At 40.7% G+C, this 20,275-nt stretch overlaps 1 protein-coding gene and 1 long non-coding RNA gene across 7 annotated transcripts in view; one reads left to right on the top strand and one right to left on the bottom strand.

Annotated features, from left to right (window-relative positions):
- LOC148423203 (protein mono-ADP-ribosyltransferase PARP4-like) overlaps positions 1 to 14,697 on the bottom strand; it is a 51,862-nt gene extending 37,165 nt beyond the window's left edge. For 3 of the 6 annotated variants that reach the window (XM_088415165.1, XM_088415169.1, XM_088415171.1), the window contains exons 1-8: positions 14,663 to 14,697; positions 13,984 to 14,111; positions 9,707 to 9,929; positions 5,351 to 5,429; positions 3,924 to 4,002; positions 3,758 to 3,847; positions 3,524 to 3,682; positions 32 to 169 (exon numbers count right to left, since the gene is read on the bottom strand). In XM_088415165.1, coding sequence (XP_088271291.1) covers positions 32 to 169; positions 3,524 to 3,682; positions 3,758 to 3,847; positions 3,924 to 4,002; positions 5,351 to 5,429; positions 9,707 to 9,929; positions 13,984 to 14,109 — 894 coding nt within the window. In that variant the 5' untranslated portion in view covers positions 14,110 to 14,111; positions 14,663 to 14,697. Of the gene's footprint in view, positions 1 to 31; positions 170 to 3,523; positions 3,683 to 3,757; positions 3,848 to 3,923; positions 4,003 to 5,350; positions 5,430 to 6,948; positions 7,073 to 9,706; positions 9,930 to 13,983; positions 14,112 to 14,196; positions 14,303 to 14,487; positions 14,613 to 14,662 lie in introns of those variants that run through there. The other 3 variants (XM_088415166.1, XM_088415168.1, XM_088415170.1) reach the window with 3 other exon arrangements.
- Positions 3,776 to 19,955, top strand: LOC148423202 (uncharacterized). Its single transcript, XR_015865637.1, has 3 exons — positions 3,776 to 5,810; positions 19,231 to 19,281; positions 19,428 to 19,955. It is a non-coding gene; the product is annotated as an uncharacterized LOC148423202 (long non-coding RNA).
- The last annotated feature ends 320 nt before the right edge of the window (positions 19,956 to 20,275 follow it).

Here is a 20,275-nt window from a genome sequence, read left to right as displayed (position 1 = left end):
CTGCATTATGGTAAAAACAAGAAAGCCTTACATCATTGAGGCTGATTTTGTTAACAGGCACTTTGAGGAGGTTGTCAAGACGACCCAGGGCCTCAGTCCACAGCAGCTCCACAAAAACGGCAATGTCTTGAGACAACACTCCGGCATTCAGCTTCTCCTCCAGCAGCAGCTGCCATTTGAACAAGGTACATATCAATCAGTGGCATAATAGTGACAGAGAATATTTGTCAGATGGTTGAGTAACCCTGTGACATCTGCAGGACTCTTTTCAGACTCTGTTGGAGCATCCTCTGCACTTTGCTTGACATCAGTCAATTCATCTGTGAATGCTAGTGAAGTATGCCATGGCCATTTATTCCTGTGAAGCCTAGTAATCCTTCCTAGACAGACACTTTTAGCACATGAGTGTGCCCAGTAATATATGTGAACATGAAGCATATATATACAGTGGACCCCCGGTTTACGAACTCCCTCTCTTACGAACTTTTCGACTTACGAGCGTGGACCGCGGCGTTTTTTGTCCCCCTCTTACGCACAAACCTTTTGTCTTACGAACAATCCGACATGCTGGTTAATATGTTTGTACAATTATTTTCGCTTTGCTGCATCAACGAAACTAAATGATCACGCTTGTCACGGCAACGCTGAACGATATTGCTCTTACAATGTCACAGTCACTGTCTCAGTCACGGAGTCAGTCACGGAGATGCCGATATGCTATTGGTCGATTAAGGTCACAGTCCCGGTCTCACTCACGGAGATGCGGATATACTATTGGCCGGCGTCACGTCAATCACAGAAATGCCGATATGCTTGGCCGAACGCCTTCATCTAGCTCAGTGTTTCCCAACCTTTTGATCACTGCGGCACATTTAAAGCATTGAGGGTGCTATCCGCGGCACAGTCAATGCTGTAAATGTATACAGCGGACCGGGGGGGCTGTCCGCGGCACAGTCAATGCCGACAGCGGACCGGGGGGATAATTTCCCGCGGCACAACTGACAATATCTGTGTTGCGGCACATGGCGGTTGAAAAACATGGATCTAGCTTGATGGCACAGCTGGTCGGTGTGTTGTGAAGACTTTGCAAACTTTATCTGTTAGACGTGGCTGCTAAAATTGCTAGTGGCGGTAGACGGAGAGGGTTCTTCTATTATGGATTAAAGAGAAGGAAATCGCCGGTGATATGTTCTAGTTTGAGAAAAGTTCCCGTTTAAGAAAATAAATAAATTCTGCGGGTTGGTCTCTGCTCCCCTCCACCTCCACCCAGCTCAAGTCACGTCGCCCCAAAGGTAAATGTCATTTTTCCTTTGTATAGTTATGTTATTTAATTTAACTGTACAGTAGGTTATGTTACTCATTTTTAATATTTGTATAAAGTTGTGATGTTTTTACCTAAGGTTTTTGCACGCGTTGTACGCATTCACTAATTAACATAGGTTTGGATTGCCCGTCATACGAGCAGTTTGAGTTACGAGAGTAGCCGCTGAACGGATTAAGTTCGTAACACGGGGGCCCACTGTATATTTTTTGTCTTACCTTACAAAAACGTTATCATTATGAAGTCTGAGACTTTTGTTTTCCCTAGATTGCTATAATACATGATAATTAAATTGCATCCATACTTAAACATACCTGACAGGACAACCAAAAATAAAATTTGTAGTCAATGATAACTTTCAATTAATACTGTACATTACAACCTCAATGATTATATTCGGATCGATGGTTTTGTGTGGATTTGTGAAAGCAGTGACCTTTTATAAGAATAAAATGGTATGTTATTGGGTTACATCATCTGAGGGTATAATGACAAAATTAAGGATACACCAATCCCTCAAAATAACCTGTAATTTGTGGCGTGACTCAATATGGTTGGTTATAAATGGATCCAGCCATCCATTTTTTATAGCCGCTTTCCCTCACAAGGGCCACAGGCTGGCTGGTGCCCATCCCAGCTGACTTTGGGCAGTAGGCAGGGGACACCCTGATCTGGTTGCCAGTCAACTGCAGGGCAAAGAGGGCCGAACAACCATTCCCGCACCCAATCACACCTAAGGACAATTTAGTGTGTCCAGTACACCTACATACCATGCACGTTTTTTTGGCAAGTGGAAGGAAGCCAGAGAGCCCGGAGAGAACGCACACGTGCTCGGGGAGAACACGCGAACGCCACACAGGAAGGCCAGAGCTAGTTGGAGACTTGGGTCCCTTAACTGTGAGGCGGACATGTTAACCACTGCGCCACCCTGTTATAAATGGACATCTAATTTTATTACAAGAGACCTTGACCGAAGGTGCGTGCTGTGCTTCTCAAATTGGGTGTGTTTTACTATGCTTGTTGAGGGCGATGTGTGTGACCCTAGGAAACACACTCAATTCATTTATTTGCCATTTCAGAACACAAAGAGGAATTACACATCCACTACAGTTGGTGGCAGTCGGACTATGTAAAGTGTGTATGGTGCACTCTAAATTTCTGAGGGGCAACACTGAATTTCCGCATGACTTGAGTGCAACAGTGCACACTTGGAACGTCTTTCTGAATGTGTCCTCTTCATCGGTGCCGGAGGCCACGTGACAATGGTTCCGCAATGAAAAAGAGAAAGATGAGTTTTGAGTGCAAAGACTGTTGTCACTTAATTCCTTTTTTAAGAATACACCATGTTTTACAATCCACGTGTTGATGCCCTTACATAAACCCAGAGCGAAAAAGAAGTTGTGTTCACGACAAATAATCATAAAGACAAATGTTGGCCTGCACCACCATCCTGTAAGTGTTTTTGTTTCATTTTATGAACCTAGGAGGACCTGGATGAAGTGGTTGAGGAGCGGGAAGTCTGGAATCCCCTTCTCAAGCTTCTGCCCCTGCCACCTGACGCCAGATAAGCAATAGATAGTAGATGGATGGATAATCTCAAAGAGGATACAATGTTATGCAGCGGTGTCCTCATAAAAAATTCATTAACAGATTATACTATTTCTGGTTGCCGCAGAAAATTGGGGGGCTTGGCCAAGTCAATAAGTGTGGACCCAAACAACCTACAATAAGTGGCATATATTGTGTTTTGGTGCTAATTGGCAAATGTTGCAGACAAACCGACTTGCAAATAGAAGATTTACTGGTGAAATTACGCGGCCAAAAATAAAGCATAATTGTTTATTGAGACAAAATCATTGATTCAAATGTTTATGTTGTTCATAGTGGAACATTTTATGCTGATTATGTCTATGGGGTTTCACAAAACAGGAGTGACCAAGTGTATCATTATGACAACTACGAACCCAACTAGGTAACAGAGACAGTTTTGCTCAGGGCAGCGTGTGTGTCCCTTCACAATAAATTTTATGTTACTCATAATCTTGCTAGTAATACCTCTGATACACAGAGGAAGCGCGTGATGGTTTATGGTATAATAATCTTTTATGTCTCAGTGGCGCCCTCTAGGGACTAATTGGTTGCTACTGTTTACATAATTACTTGAATATTTGTGTTTTAAGCTGTGAGGAGGGGATGGAAAACCTGCTGCAGGGCCTTCGAGCCAAAATTCTGATCCTGCGAGGGGATGCCGGTCCATTGTTCCAGACCCGAAGCCAGCAGCGTGTCAGTCAGTGTCTGGAAGACCTCCACAGCCTGCTCCGAGGTCGAGGGGAACATCACCATGTCACTGGGTAGGGTCTGCTGTTCGCACAAAAACCACCTGCATTACATTTGACCAATATTTCCATACTCTTAAAGAAGACTTATTTGACTCACGTCCTTCCAGTAGCGAATTACGCGGTACTGCTGCCTCTTCTTTCCTTTGGCACTCTGCAGCTCCAGCACGCACCAACTTCTGCTGTCATCCTACACAGATGAGTACATTATAACACATTATTACCTCTGACAAGTAAGACACAAAGATGTGGCGCCTCACAGTCACCTTATAAAAGATGGAATACTTAGCCACATTGAAGTCATCTGGATATATGGGAAGATTTTCATCCTGTTCTGTATAAATCCTGTGAAAAGCCACAGCAGAAATGCCATGATAAGTATTTTCATTGAAGTAATACAGGAGTCCATTCTGAAGAGGTTTTAGCGAGATAAGCCCAGTAGTCTATAGCAGATGGCAGTGATGTGCAATTTGAGAGAACAGTCCTCATATAAAAAGGCACGCAACAACCAGGACATTTATATTAACTTTGCAAACAAAAGCATATTGTTCACAGTACTGTACAGTACATTAGCAGTTCTCAAAAGGGGGATATGAGTACCCCTGGAGGTTTGGTTTTGCACATAAATGCTTGTTTGTCAATTTGTGTTATGTGACTGGTGAGCCAAAAAGAATCGAAAAATGCTGCTGTGGTGTTACAACAAACTACATAGTATTTTCATCATCTTGATAGACTTTGAAATAGAAGGTTAATCTACAGTGGATATAGAAGAGTCCACACCCCCATTGAAATGGCAGGCTTCTGTGATATAAAAAAAATATATAAAGCAGATTAATTACTGTTTATATAAGCAGATTAATTACTGTTTATATGCTATATAGTATGATACTGTATATTACATTTAATGGATTATTGAATTATTATTAGCTAATTAATTCATAAACCTAGCTGCTTATCCTCATCAGGGTTGCCTGCTTGCTGGTGCCTATCCCAGCCGTCTTCGGACAGTAGGTAGAGACACCTTGGACTGGTCACTAGCAAATCGCAGGACGATACTTTCTTTACTGTATAAAACTAAAGGGAGACCCTGGGGCCTGGGCATGCCCTGAATTGTGTTTGAATTTTACAACAAAGATGTAACTTTTCTGAAATAACTATAAATACAACTAAAAAAAACACAATCAAAATGACACAAAGTAAAATTTTGTTCAATAAACATATATTTAAAGACATGGTGTTTTATCATATATATATATATTTTTTAATATTATACAGAAATGTTTCTGTCTCATGAAAATGAATATTGAATGTTATTGGCATCTTTGATGACTAATAATTGGTATTGGCCCTGGGGGTATTTAGTTTCTAATCAAATAGCCTAGGAGTATTAAGCCAGGTTTTTACTGGTAAAATCATTAAGATAGACATGTTTACATGCATTTAAAAGTGCAGGTGAACACTGTGCATCGGTGGGTACCTATAATGTGTAGTGACAATAGTACCAGCCACTTTCACAATTGCAGCAAAGAACCGTGGCTTCAAAACATAAATTAATTATGTGAATAGGGCGAAGAGAACCAGAGCCCATGAGTCCACAGGTTAATTATGCTGTGTTACTGGTTCTTTTACTGTACCTAATTTATTCTGATAATCCAACAATTTTCTGTGCCCAAGCATTATACAATTTACATACCTGGACTTGCCCAGTATGCTTTCACTTTTATCTAGAATGGAGGTTTCCTCCTTGGAAGGCTTGACTACAGCTCCGCTCACTGCAAATACAAACACAGTCACGCACTCACAGTTAGTCACGATACAGCAGTGTCATTTGCTTTGTGGCAGCCTGGAGGAAGAGGGAATCCACACCCATAACAATGTACTTCCAAAGAAATGTGGCTTTAAGCTCCGACACACACCTGATCTGCAGCCTCACAATCTTTTTGCGGCACCAGTTTGTCGTTAGAAACCTTTGCATGACCTCGAGCCGTCTGTGTCGAGCCGAGTGAGCCTAACGCAGACGCTTTATCAACAGGCCAATACATCAGCCAAGAGAGAGCACAACTCTTTGATTCGTGTCGGCACCACGAGCAAATGAAGGCCGTGATCGACAAGCGCCAAGAGCCAAGAGCCAAGAGTCGCTTGGCTGAAACTGGGTGGGTGTTGGATCTGATTCAATCTGTCTGCACTGTGTAAACAGAGGAGAGTGCACATGCTGCATTGGCTGTTTTTCCATTAGTCCTCACGTCTGCGCCTCATATTTATGGCACTCTATCTGCACTGCTTGTGGGCATATATCAAGGTGGGATTTGTGCAAGCAAAACCTAAATCTTTTACAGTTTTTCCACCCAACTACACCCATATACCATATATTCCATCCTGCAGCTTCCTTTCTCCTGCCAACAAACTATGGCTGGGGGATGTGGCTTCAATAGAAAAAAAAAACTTTTTTTTCTTTTTAACTCAAATTTGATTTTTTTTTCCATCTTCATAACGGAGATTATATTAAAGGCAATGTTCAAAATGTTCAAGATTATTTTCAGGAGATTCTCATATATCATACACCGTTTGCACCGACCATTGAAGTGAATCAATATGTGGCTAATGAAATAAACTGGCAACTTCACTTTGACAATGTTTAGTACAATTGACTCAGTGATTGCCCTGTATGGAGCTTCTGTCTTGTCAAACTAAAGCTTTTCCTTTTATGTCACACACAGTGCAATACTTACTTCAAATGCCTCAACTTAAATATTGAAATCATAAAAGTCGTGCTTCTCGATTTAGTTTGAACATGCACCAGCAAGTCTGCGACCACTGTGAGGATAAGCGGCTCTCGAAAATGGATAGATGGATGTTCTAAACCATGGGTGTCAAACTCCAGGCCCGGGGGCCAGATCCGGCCCGCCACATCATTTCATGCGGCCCGCGTGAACGCCCATTCCAATTCAAGTTTCCGGTCAAAATATCACATTTGTATGTCAATTTGCACTTTTTTCCCCTCACCCTCTCTCTGATTTCAAAACTATTTGGAAGTGTGACAAATACATCCAAAATGTATTTTATCACAGTCATCCCGGCCCTCTGACAGAAACTGTAACTGCAACGTGGCCCTCGATAAGAATGAGTTTGACACCCCTGTAATTTAAACATACTTTGCAGCAGACTGTTTCTCATTGTCTGATGCTGCAAAGCCAAACCAATTCCAATTGACTGATTGCCTCAGTTTGCTGCCATAGCGTCCTCAAGAGCTGGTGTCCTGGATGTTTTGTATGTCTTCTAGTTGTAACACACCTGATTCAAATGTGCAGAAAATGAGCAAGCTCTTCAGAAGCTGGATGACAATCTTGAACATTTGGATCAGGTGTCTTGTGTCATGGAGACATTTAAAACATCCAGAACACAGGCCTTCAAGGAACAGGACTGAAGACCTCTGCTCTACAAGAAGTACATGTCTCCAGGCTCCAGTAACCACTATAGGGGAAAGAAGATGATTTTGTGAAGAAGAAAAAGAAATCAATGTCAAAAAAAAAGAATATATCAACTAAACTGAAGAATCACATTCACATTTCAGCTCCAGACAATCAATAAGAAACAGTCTGAAAAAAATATGGTGGAACTTGCTTGTCAAAGTGCCTTTGTGTATCACTAAGCATATCTTGTCTGTGTTCAATTTTATTGTTGATTTTACCTCTAGTGTTGTCATGTAATACAGCCTGTATTACATGACAACACTAAGTTTAATCGAAACAGTGACTCAGTTCTTAAGAATTTACCTTTTATACTGTCCACGACCAAAATTGAACTGTGAATAGCTGTCAAAAAATCTGTGTGAATACAGCATGAACATTTACCTTATCAGGCATAAAAAACAAAAAGTTCAGTGGTTTGTATAAAGTGTGGCTTAGTAATAGGGTGGTGGTCTCCCATCTGATTGACTGTGAGTTTGATCCTCGACCATGTCAAAGTGTCCTTGAGCAAGACAATGAAGCCCCAGTTTCTCCTGATGCCGTGGCAACAGTACGTACTGTAAATAACTAGTTAATCTAAAGCAGTGGTCCCCAACCTTTTGATCACCACGGAACGGTCAACGCCTTACATTTATATTGTGGACCGTGGGGTCTGCTCTAAGAGCCACATCATCCTTCTCACTATGTATGTAATATATGAAATATCAAAAGCGGCCAGAGGCGGCGCCAGAAGTTTTCAATGTCTCAATCTCGCCGTGGCCGAGACCGTGCTAAATATTGTGCTGACAATGCTGCCCTATCTTTAGCTTAGCACAGTAACTACTGTGAGTTTGATCCTCGACCATGTCAAAGTATCCTTAAGCAAGACAATGAAGCCCCAGTTTCTCCTGATGCCGTGGCAACAGTACGTACTGTAAATAACTAGTTAGTCTAAAGTAGTGGTCCCCAACCTTTTGATCACCACGGACCGGTCAACGCCTTACATTTATATTGTGGATCGGGGGGAGGGGGTCTGCCCTAAGAGCCACATCATCCTTCTTACTATGTATGTAATATATGAAATATCAACAGCGGCCAAAGGCGGCGCCAGAAGTTTTCAATGTCGCAATCTTGCCGTGGCCGAGACCGTGCTAAATATTGTGCTGACAATGCTGCGCTATCGTTAGCTTAGCACAGTAACTACGGTTCAACAGCTGTGAAGTGAAGCAAACCAGTTACTCCAAGTTCTCGCTTCTGTCTTTCTACAAGCCAGGTGAGGGCTCTTGCTTGACTCTGTTTTGTATTGAAAGCTCAGCTGGCCCTGTTGGTTCGCTCCCGGTGACCGCAAAGTGGCCGCCATGATTCATTCCTGCCCCCTGCGTGACCCGTTGAATGTTCCCGAAGTTGATTGGCTGTCGCGACGCGAAATGAGGAAAAAGTAAAAAATTAACTTCACGCGAAAAGGCAAAATTTCGCTTCTCGTGACCGCGCGCGGCCATTCGCATCGCTCCATTCGCGTCCATAGCATCGCCCGACGTGCATTCGCGCCCAGTCACGCGAACTCCATTGACTACAATTCAAAACTCCCCGCTTTTTCGCCTCGTTACGGTTCGGTGTGCACGTACCATTAAACTAAATCATCTCCAAAACATTATTTCGAGTGCAGCCCACGCGGCCCGGTACCAGTTGATCCACGGACCGCGGACTGGGGGTTGGGGACCACTGGTCTAAAGCACTTTGAGAACCAAAGGTAGAAAGGCTCTATTTGTCTTGTCACTTAGTTAATAGTACATGAAGCACGCTCTTCAGTTAAGGTCAAGTGCCTTTACATACAAATGAGCCAATCAGCTGACCTTCTTTATGTCACCCAATGAGCAGATAAAAATTGAGTACCGGTAGTAAGAAGCCCTTATCAAAAAAAAAAAAAAAAAAAGCTATGTGGTGAACATAATTTACTTGTGGTGAATTACATACAGTATTTAATAGAATCACATAATTCATCCATCAGCTACCATTTTATCCGGGGGCAGCAGCTTGAGCAGGGAAGCCCAGACTTCCCTCTCTCCGGCTACTTCGTCCAGTCTTGGGGCCTCCTCCAGGTATGACATGCCCGGAACACCTTAACAGGGAGGCGTCAGGGAGGCATTTTAACCAGATGCCTTAACCACCTCGACTGTATCCTTTTAATGCGGAGGAGCAGCGGCTCGACACTGAGACCCTCCCAGATGACCGAGCTTCGGAGGAAACTCATTTCGGCCGCTTGTATCCGCGATATTGTTCTTTCGGTCATGACTCACAACTCGTGACCATAGGTGAGAGCAGAAACATAGAATAACCTTCACCTTTCGGCTCACCTCTCTCTTCATGCGACAGACCAGCCCGCAATAACGGCATATAATGTCGATGTACAAGACTGTAAGATACATAAACTTCTCTACTTGGGGCAGGACATCATCACCAACCCAGAGAGGGCATTCCACCCTTTTTTTTAGGACGTAATGATGAAATAATCTGATCTGGAAAGCACCCATGAACGGCGTATGACTCGATCCAAGCAGCTGGAACTAAATGTTCATCTTATATGGCTGCAAACTAAATTTTACCTTCATCTTTGAAAGGACTTAGTTTTGTTGAGGAAGGAAGAATGTGAGAGGACGCATCAATGGAAGGGATGTCAATCTTGTAGTCATCCACAGGCAGAAGGATGCCTCTTTGCAAACAACTGTGCACATAATCCAACGCCACCACTGGCGTTTGGAACCTGCAGATGCTGCGCAGCCTGTTCGGGGTAAGGTGTGAAATGTTGCTGACTACGACGAAGGAGCACTGTGAATGAGGCAAAAAATTGAGTGTTAGTAATGGTGCTTTACACATTGAAAATAGGTGGGTGATGCCAATTTTTTTTTTTTTTTTTCCCTGAAAATTAGTGTGTACAGTAATTGCCCACCTATTTGTTTATACATTTACCTAGGCCTATTCTTTTGGAATTTTGATGATACTGTATTCTTATCAAGTTACAAGATGGCAAAATAGAGTGCCAAAGCTCTTTCTTAATAGAAATTTGTTCATATGTTTACTAGATTTTCTGTAGTAATATCAATGAATTTACCCCATCCCCACAGGGAGTAACCACTGCGTTAATCAGTCACAAAAAGAATTATTTTATATTATTATTTGTAGTCGTTGTATGAGGAAGTAAGAAGAGGAAAGGGCTTCAATGCATGTTTTTTTTTTTTTTTTTTGACAATGGGGGATTTTTTTCACACATGCAGGTTTCGTTGTCGAGGAGTTTTACTGTATATCTTTGCATGGAAAGCCAAGCAGCAAACTATATCTAGCTCAGCTCGCTATTACTAGGGGAAAGTCCGAGCTTATATTCAGGATCTTCTTTTCTCGGTCGTGACCGATAAATTGTTGAGACCATAGGTGAGAGTAGAAACGTAGATCGGCTGGTAAATGTAAAGCTTTCCCTTTGGGCTCAGCCAGACAGATACTGACAAAAACCACTATTCATAACTACAGTTCCATCCGCAGGTGAAATATTGACTACAAATACTGATTGTCCAGTTGTGTGCTCTCGAACACAATTTTTTTGCCACTTGTATATTTTGTATATTAAAGTAAAGATGTATAACTAATAATAAATGAATCATTGCTGTTTAGTTGGCTGATCCAGTGAAACCCCGCTGCCCCACCCCCAACCCTGGAATGTAAATGAAAGTAAAAAAACATGTAAACCTCTCCACAAAAGGGTGGGCGTGTATTCACCCTACCTTGTGGAGAGGTTTACATGTTTTTTTACTTTCATTTACATTCCAGGGTTGGGGGTGGGGCAGCGGGGTTTCACTGGATCAGCCAACTAAACAGCAATGATTCATTTATTATTAGTTATACATCTTTACTTTAATATACAAAATATACAAGTGGCAAAAAAATTGTGTTCGAGAGCACACAACTGGACAATCAGTATTTGTAGTCAATATTTCACCTGCGGATGGAACTGTAGTTATGAATAGTGGTTTTTGTCAGTATCTGTCTGGCTGAGCCCAAAGGGAAAGCTTTACATTTACCAGCCGATCTACGTTTCTACTCTCACCTATGGTCTCAACAATTTATCGGTTATTATTTTAACCATCGAATAAGGAATAGTTCCTCCACCATGTTGTCTGCTCGTAAAGAAATTCCGGAAGACACGTGTTGCTAAAAATACGTTCCTTGTGGACTCTGCGCGGAGGGGCATGGTTGCCGAAATCACGTCATTTGATGCATGGATCATTTCATTCATGTTCGTGTCAAGCTTAAACCAAGCTTAACACTTGAAAACAGGTTCAAAGTAATAAAGATGAAAGATGGATGAAGCAAAGTGAAATACATTATGCAAGAAATTGATGTAACGATGAAAATGAAAGCTTATTGTAGATTTGGCAGTTTCTTACTCTGTTTTTTTTTTTTTTTTAATGTTGGATGGTTTTTTTTTTTAACTTCAGTCAGATTGTAGATTCCACAACAAGTTTGTTATGTTTACGTCCGAGACATAGATTTGCTATTGTGAAAAGTCCCCCGTTGTGAAAAATTTCTGGCTGCAAATATGATTTCTTTATCGAGGCGTTCTACTGTTGGTTCAAGGTACACCAATATGTACATTGTACTGCTGAACAAGAGTGATCTACAGTTGTGTTCATAGGTTACATACTTATTTTAATAGAGTAATGTAGTTAGTTATAAATAATCATTCATTTTGAACGTGACCCCTGCAACACTTTCTAACAAAGCTAGGACTGGGACATTAAAAGACTGTGAAAGTTGAGAAAAAGTTAAAAACACCTGTCCGAAACATTCCATAAGTGAAGAGGTTAGGTGAAAACAAGTGAGTTTCATGGTTGAGTATAGAACAGGCATGTCCAAAGCCGGTCCTCAAGAGCCACTATCCTGCATGTTTTTGACATTTCCATCGTACAAATAAACATTTGAATCAGGTGTGTTAGAGGACAGAAACCTCAAAAACATGCAGGATAGGAGGCCCTCGAGGACCGACTTTGGACATGCCTGGTATAGAAGGAACATCCAAGAAAGGCTCAGCAAGGCAAGGTTCAACAACTGTGTAAATACAATCCAATCATAAAAGAAAAATGTCTCTCACTTTACACTTTACACATAGTTATTGTTTTCAAAAGATTAAAAGAATGTCTAGAAATTTCTGCATTAAACGGCAAACCTGAAAACCAACACCGGGGGCCCTATGTTTGTGCAGAATGCAAGTCTAGAGCAAAGTGCACTTTAAATCTGCATATGAATGAAGTTTTCTCACTTATGGTATTTTCCAAGGCTTTGCACAGAATAAGGCATAACACGGTTTGTCTTATTGAGGGCCATGGAGGAACGGAACGAGACAAGCCTGGTGTTATCCCTCATTTACATTAAAAAATTAGGGCATGTAAAGCCTAAGAGGACTTTAACGTAGCGGGAATAGAAACAGACTCGCTGGTCCGTGTGTGACATTGGCGTGCCCACATCGAGGTAATTTCTAGGATCTCCTCGTGTGGATGATGTCATTGGTGAGTGCAGTTGAGAGACCGCCTGGCAAACGCAACCGTACCCCTCTCACAATAGTTGTCCCGACTGGTCACGACATGCTATTACAAGATAGAAATGATAATGATTATTTTTTGTTTCTCCACAATTGATTCATATGATAATTCAGGGGGACTGTACTACCTTGTATTTGAACTGAGACTGTGTGTGATTCAAGGTTGCTATTAAATTATATTTGAAGTGAATAATGATTAGACTGATTAACATGTTTGCCTCACAGTGCAGAGTTCGCAGATTCACTTCCGGTTCCTGCCGACTTGTGTGGGGCTTGCATGTTCTCCCTGTGTCTGAGTGGGTTATTTCCGGGTACTTCAGTTTCCTGGTATACCTGGTAGGTATATTGGTCACTCTAAATAGCCCTTGAGTGTGCTTGTGGTTGTGCATGGGTTTTTGTCAGTGTGTGCTCTGTGATTGGCTGGCATCCATTTCAGTGTGTTCCCAGCATACTGCACGAAGACAGCTGGGATAGACTCCAGCATGCCTGCGACACTTGTGAGTAAAAGTTGGAAGGCTGGATATATAGACAGATGGACCGATGGATGGATAGATGGTAATAATTATTACATGTTCAGGGACATTATTTTGATAATAAAACAGACAGATTGTTTCATGCTGTTGTAACACTTATGAATGAAATACAATTCAATCTACGACACAATAAGGACCACAGAATCTGCCTACAAGCGCCACCGTCTAATTCACCAAAATTGCATTTACAAAACTTGCGCTACAAAAGAAACACCCACCTTTTAGGTAGTCTAAAATGTAATCTGCTTTTTTGTAGCAAAATTAGCACTGCATGTCTGCCGGAATGCCCAGCGAGGTGTAGCCTGTCAACCAAATTCACAAGCAGACTAAACGAGACTTGCACTGGCCCGAAAATTAGCAATAACATATTTGTCATGGGAAATTGGACAAGTTCCAAAAATATGAAATATGTGAACCTCTTCTTGACATTGTGAGACTTCAGATGTAATTTTGTGAAGTGTAATAGTTTTTTTTTTTAATTAAAACAAAAAGTAGCATTAAAAAAATTAATTAAGGAATAAACTTTCTTCCTGTAGTTGGTTGGGTATTTGCATTTATACATATAACTGATGTAATTCTTGCTTGCTAAATGACATTTTAGTTAATTTATAGAGTTTTATAAGAACACGTTGAATTTGCTGTTTGTATGGTCGAAAAAATATCGATTTTTTTTTTCATTAATTAATAACCTAAACAAAACAACAATCAAAACGGGGGGACAGTAGTTATGCAGTTATGCACAGTAGAACACCGGTCTTACTTGTTTGGTGACAACAAAACAAAGGCTTCCTCCGTTTTCCGTCACTGACAACTTCAGACTTCTCCTCTGCTTAAACGGCAAGTTCTTCAGGTCCAAAAGCACAGAGCAGTTGTCAAATACAGCCATGTCTGTAAAAAGACACTCCTAAAGTCAATGCGTCCGCCTGGGTTTCATCAACGCACTAAAACAATGCGCTCCATACGACAAACATACCTATTTAAAACTAGTCTTAGCAACTAATAACAACTCGACATGCATCCTGTATTTGATTAAAACACAAGACAAGCATGATTAAATTCACCATATTCACCACACATCTGCCCACGAACAAATACTAAACATCTTTAATAATTTGGCACCGTACAAAATACAGCTCAAATAACAAGGAAGTATAGTAACACTACGAAGAAACCTGACTTTCATGTTAGCAACCTACTGGCGATTCTGATTTTATTGCAAACAACGTTACAAAGAACAGTAATAATCTATCATGCCAATACGTACTGTAGGAAATAAAGGTATTTCACAAACATAACAGATAAATCAGAAAAGGTAAACGGGGGGATCCCGTAAAAAGGAAAACGACGCTTAAATTTAGAACCGAGAATAAACATATGCGTCATCAGTACACAACGATTCCGCTAAGAAATTTTTAAAAACTTTCGAAATTTACACTGACCTGTCAATCTTGTTTTTTGTGTCAGCCTACTATGAACCGAAACCAATATCTTTCTAAAAGGAAAAAAGCTTCCGGTGCGATTTCAAAACAAAGCTCTGTAATAAATAAATAAATAAATCACCAGTGGCTTTTGATGAAACAATTCACAACATAATCATTTAATTCATACCATAATTATCAAATGTATTTAAAGTAGCAGGTCTTATCCTGTTTCTTCCGTGTTATGAGCATACAAAGTCCAAATACAATTAAGTTTACACGTTGTCCAAAATGTAAATAAAAATACATACAGTGATATAAAAATCCTTTCCTCAGTCATGAGTGTTGAGAGAAAAATTATGTAACAGCGTTTTTTTTTTTTTTTAACCGTTACAAGCACAGTTATAGTTTCATTTCAATTCCAAAATGAAAGAGTATTTGCAAAACGTGAATTTTACTTTGTACATTTTTCAGTATGGTAAGCATTTTTTAATTTTTTTTTTTTTTATTGAAGCACAACAAGCAAATCAGCAAAACAAGGAGCGGAAGTAATGCGCTAACGCACGAGGACTGGAATTTAAATTTACTTCTCCGGTTTATGTCTATTACCACGATCTGGCATACTAATAGGCCATTCCTTCTTCAATTCGAGGTTGCGGTGTTGACCACAATGATTGCTTCAAACGTACAACTTCAAAATAAAATCTAAGAAAAGCATTGATTTTCTTAAACAGCAGGGGTGGGCAATTTAAATGCTGAGGCTGCCTAATTTTTCATTAGTGCTAATGGGGAGGCACATAGGACCACACACTTCCTAACAAGATGCATGACAAAAATGCCATTTAAGATATTGAGAAAATACATGTATTTATATGAAAGAGTGCTTATATTTACTTGGCATGCAATAAGGAATATAATCACTGCTACTCTAACCATCCTTGTAGTAAAGGGAGGTGAAATCTAAGAATAGACTCTTAGACACAACATTTTCTACGGTATAAATCTGTGGCAGAACAAGTATTTTCTAGGAAGCTTAGCAGTTAGTACCACAGTGTTTTCTTTAACCTACTTACAGGGCCAGTGCACTATCTATTAGCCTACCCCCCCCCCCCCCCCCCCCCCCCACAAAAAAAAAAAAAAGAAAAAAATCACATAGCACTTAAAAGAAAAACTGGGACATAATGAGTAAAATGAATGGTACCTCTGTCATCGGTCATTCTTCTTTATGTTTTGGTCCAGAGCAGCTAATTTTTTCTCAAAACACTCTTTTGCCATAAACAAATTCAATGTCCTTTCACAAATCATGAAAGGGTATTGTTTTAAGAAAGTTATGTAGTAAAGTCCTGGTACAGTATATGTTGTAATTAGAAAATAAGATGTGTTTATCATGGACAATCAGTGACGAGCACAGAAGTTCATTAACCAAGCACCGCTTAGATTGAGCCATTCCTCCCAATCACGCCCCTCCAGTCTCACTGCCATTGCCCACGTGAGCAATGAAGTCCCCCATCTCAGGCTCCTTCCCTGCTAGAGCGGTGACATTCCATGTCCTAAGAGCTAGCTTCTGTAGCCGAGGATGGGTCCGCCAAGGTCCCCACCCATGGCCGCTGCCCAGCTCTCTGCACTCCAGACCCCTTTGGCCCCCCCACAGGTGGTGAAGTGTGTGTGTGTGTGTGTGAAGGGGGGGGGGGGGGGGGGGGGGGGGGGGGCATGTTGCCCCATGGGTGCAGGCCCAAACGCTCACCAATGACCCACACTTCCAGGCCTGACTCCAGAGGGGGGGCCCCGATAACCCGCGTCTGTGCAAGGGAAAACGAGATCCAATAATGTTACTGATCATAAAGGGTCTATGAGCTGTGCTTAGTCTGGCCCTCCACCTAGGCCCTGTTTGTCATGGGAGACCCTTCCAGGGGCATAAAACCCCAGACAATGTTGCTCTACGGATCACGGGACGACTCACGGAGGGGCCATTGCAGTCTTCTAAAGGAAAGAAAAAAGGATGGATTTTATTTTCAAAGAATGACGCACTGTGCAGATGCCCTTTGGTGAATGAAAAGGGCATTGTTTTTATTGTTTTTGTCATGTTTATGAGTTATTAAATCAATGGTAACAAAATTAAGTGTCAAAAATACAGGTTCTTAAAAATAATTGATTTTAAATGCTCTGTAAATGGTGTTGCTTGATTAACTTGTATACATAAAAGGTGATGTGATGTATATGTGCGACACTCGAGCCCTGGTGTCACATTGATGCTATTATGAGGCATATTAGACAGCCACAAATATGTCGCCATTGAAGGCCCAGGGTTGAAATCCCCACCCCGTCACCGCTCAACATGGATAAAATGAATGACGATACAGCCCTACAAATTATGCATTTATATACCAGGCAAGTACAGTATATTTGATGCAGAGTAACTTTCTAGTGCAGTTGATACAAATGAAAGAGGGTACTAAACTTTAAAATATAGTGAAATACAGGCTTATGTGGATATGATTGTGTCATCCCTTTCAGTCTCTGAAGAGAGAAGAGACAAGCTCAGAAAAGTGACAGAAACAGACCAGACCTTGAGAACACAAAAGAGACAACACCAAGAGGATGCATGAAAAAAGACCTACATGTCTGGCTGCAAGACAGGAATACTGAATGCATACAACAGAAGTGACTGTTGTGGATGGCATCATATTCAAAGTGAACAAGTCTCTCGTCAAAACCCCTGCAATGAGCAAAGAAATGTCTCAAACCATGCACAAGTAACATTTAGGAGAAGAAAAACGCAAACAGGGAGTATGAAGTCATGGGTTGGCTCTAAATTAACATCAGTTATAATACAGCATCTTGTCAAATATTTTCTGAAGACTGTCTCTGGAGAAATTATAAGACACAAAATGCAGAAACACAGAAATAATACCTTTTTAAACACTCGATCACAATCCAGAAATAATTCCTTTTAAGATAATAAAGGTGTTCAAATTTCAAATATGAAGAATTTGCTAAAAAGTGGAATTTTCACCACAACGAGTAACATTGACTTGCACAGATCTCAGTGTGGATCAGTTAAGATAAAAAGACTAAAAGAAAAAAGCTCACAAAGGAAAATTGGATTTTAAGACAATCATTAATCAACTACAGTGTTTCCAAATACATACCTGTAACCATAGGGGCACATTGCAGGGTATACACAGTATTTGGAAATATGCATGGTGTATGTGCATTGTGCAAGCATAATAATTTATTCCTACATTCAGTACCCGTGGCACAGTCGTGCCAGAATCACAACAGCCATGTGTCAACTGAGTGTCTCATTAAAACTTGGATGAAAGATGAAGAAGTAAATGTTGTTCTTAGTGTCTGTTTAAAGGGGTCTTATTCAACAGAACTCCAGTTTGTTATAAGTGCATTTCAGTTGGTGCAGCCTGTGCGGCGGAACACATCAGAACACTCGGCCTTGACCCAGTGTGTGTCAACTGGTAAAGCGTTTGTCTTTCTTTCTTTATAATTTGGTTTATTTTGCCTGCATTGGATGTATTGTTTTGGATACGTTTGCGCTCTATGAAGTAACTTTACATTAGCGTTCGCCGGTTGACACTTTCTTGCTTGCTTTCTTGCTGCTACATTAATTCGAAAGTGCCTGAATGACGTGAGGGTATACTTTCAATTGTGTAATTTGGTGCTACGCACTTTGAATTCTGTCGCTTAATAAAATACGAAATGATGCCGTCAAACTATTTTCAACATACAGATAGTTGTTGTCCAAAATTTTCAAAATTACAGTTTTTTCCCCTAATCACCCAATATCAGTGTTTTACTGCCAATAGTAATCAAAAATATAGAGGTCCAAGGAATATTTACAATAATATATAATACAGTACATTTTTATTAATTTTTGTAAATTTATATCCAGTTAAATTAAAAATCTACCTTAACCCTAAACTACATTGTGTTATACTACAAATTATAGGTGCAGTAAGGTACTGTAGAAACTTACAGTATTTTCGTACATCGCTGTTGCCGGGTACATTTGTTGCCTGTAATATTTACAGGAACAAGTTTTCCAATCTGCCCTAATCTCTACGGGTGGTGGACTAGAACTAGAAAATAGTACACAGTTTTAGGTCTCCTACATCTCAAACCTTTTGGAGTCAGAGACCACTTTTAAAAAGCACATTTTCTTAGGACCCCCATTGCAAATCTTTTCACAAACAAAACAAACAAAAAAATATTTAGGCCAAGCATAAGTGCCCATTTTATTCAGCAACATATTCAGTTTGACAACTAGTATATTTGTTACGTTTCAGCTATGCTGAAGTTAAGAAAATAAAAATTGCAAATTGCACACCTCCTTAAAACAAACCAGTTCAATTTCCCCCAGAAAGGTAGCTAGCTTCATCTCCTTTTAGCAAACGATTGTAGACACAAAATGCATTTTGACAGATTTGAAAATGATTACATTTTTGAAAATATATTAAACTGGTTGAATTGATTGCATCATTGAAGAGTCTTGAATACACTCACAATATAATATAAAATATATTTAACATAAATATACATAGTTTTGATTAATAACGCAATGTTCTGTCCTTCCTTAGATGTCCCAATGGCTTCTACATAAGAAGACAGACAGCGAACAGCAAATGAGGGTAACTCTTCTTTAATTTGTTCCGTTAGTAGTCAGCTCTCACTCCTTTAGGCGGCGCCAAAAAACAGACTAAGCCCAACAAGGCACAAATCTGTAACTGTTGAAAGATAAACTAAATTAGTTGCATCCATCGATCCATTTTCATAGGGGTCACAGGCTTGCTGATGCCCATCCCAGCTGGCCTCAGGCAGTCGGCTGAGGACACCCTGAACTGGTTGCCAGCCAACTGCAGCGCACACAGTGATGAACAACCATTCACGCACCCAATCACACCTAAGGACAATTTTAGTATATCCATTTCACCTGCCATGTATGGTTTTAGAATGTGTGAGGAAGCCGGAGTGCACGGAGACAACCCACACGGGCTCGGAGAGAACATGCAAACTCCACACAGCAAGGCCAGAGCGAGGTTGATTTGAACTTGGGTTCCTTGGACCATAAGGCGCAGGTGCGTTTCACTGCTCCACCGAGGTACCCAAACAATTCCAAAACACCCAAATTATTTCATAGACCCCCACGAGTCAGGCCACAGACCCTCGGGAGCCCATGAACACCACTTTGAGAACCACTGTGCTAGTGAGTGCTGGCATTGTGCTGACAATTAAGAGTTGAGATACATGTTTCTGATTTCAACAAGACAGACACACAAAAAATGCAACATGTTTCTAAACTACAGACAGAATATATGAAATAATTTGGACCCTAAGTCTTCCTCTAACCTTTAATGTTAGGCTGTAGTTTGATGCTTTCATACATAAGCGTTGACCTGCACACCAGCTTAATTGCCTCGCATTCTTCAAGACAACTACGCGTAATGTATATACGGTACTTGGATGTAAAATAAATGATCCAGCATGAGTTTTAATTGCTTGTCTTTTTAACATTGCTTTATGTGTGGACATAAATTATGTTTGTATGTGAGCGTGTTTTTACTAGGTCCTACATTAAGCGATTTCGAGGCTGAGGATGAGCTATGTTGCGGTGGCCTTGCCAAA

Source organism: Hippichthys cyanospilos, chromosome 5 (genome assembly GCF_059441005.1).
Source record: "Hippichthys cyanospilos isolate Australia breed blue-spotted pipefish chromosome 5, RoL_Hcya_1.0, whole genome shotgun sequence".
NCBI lineage: Eukaryota > Metazoa > Chordata > Actinopteri > Syngnathiformes > Syngnathidae > Hippichthys > Hippichthys cyanospilos.
This window is presented reverse-complemented; position numbering and strand designations above follow the sequence as displayed.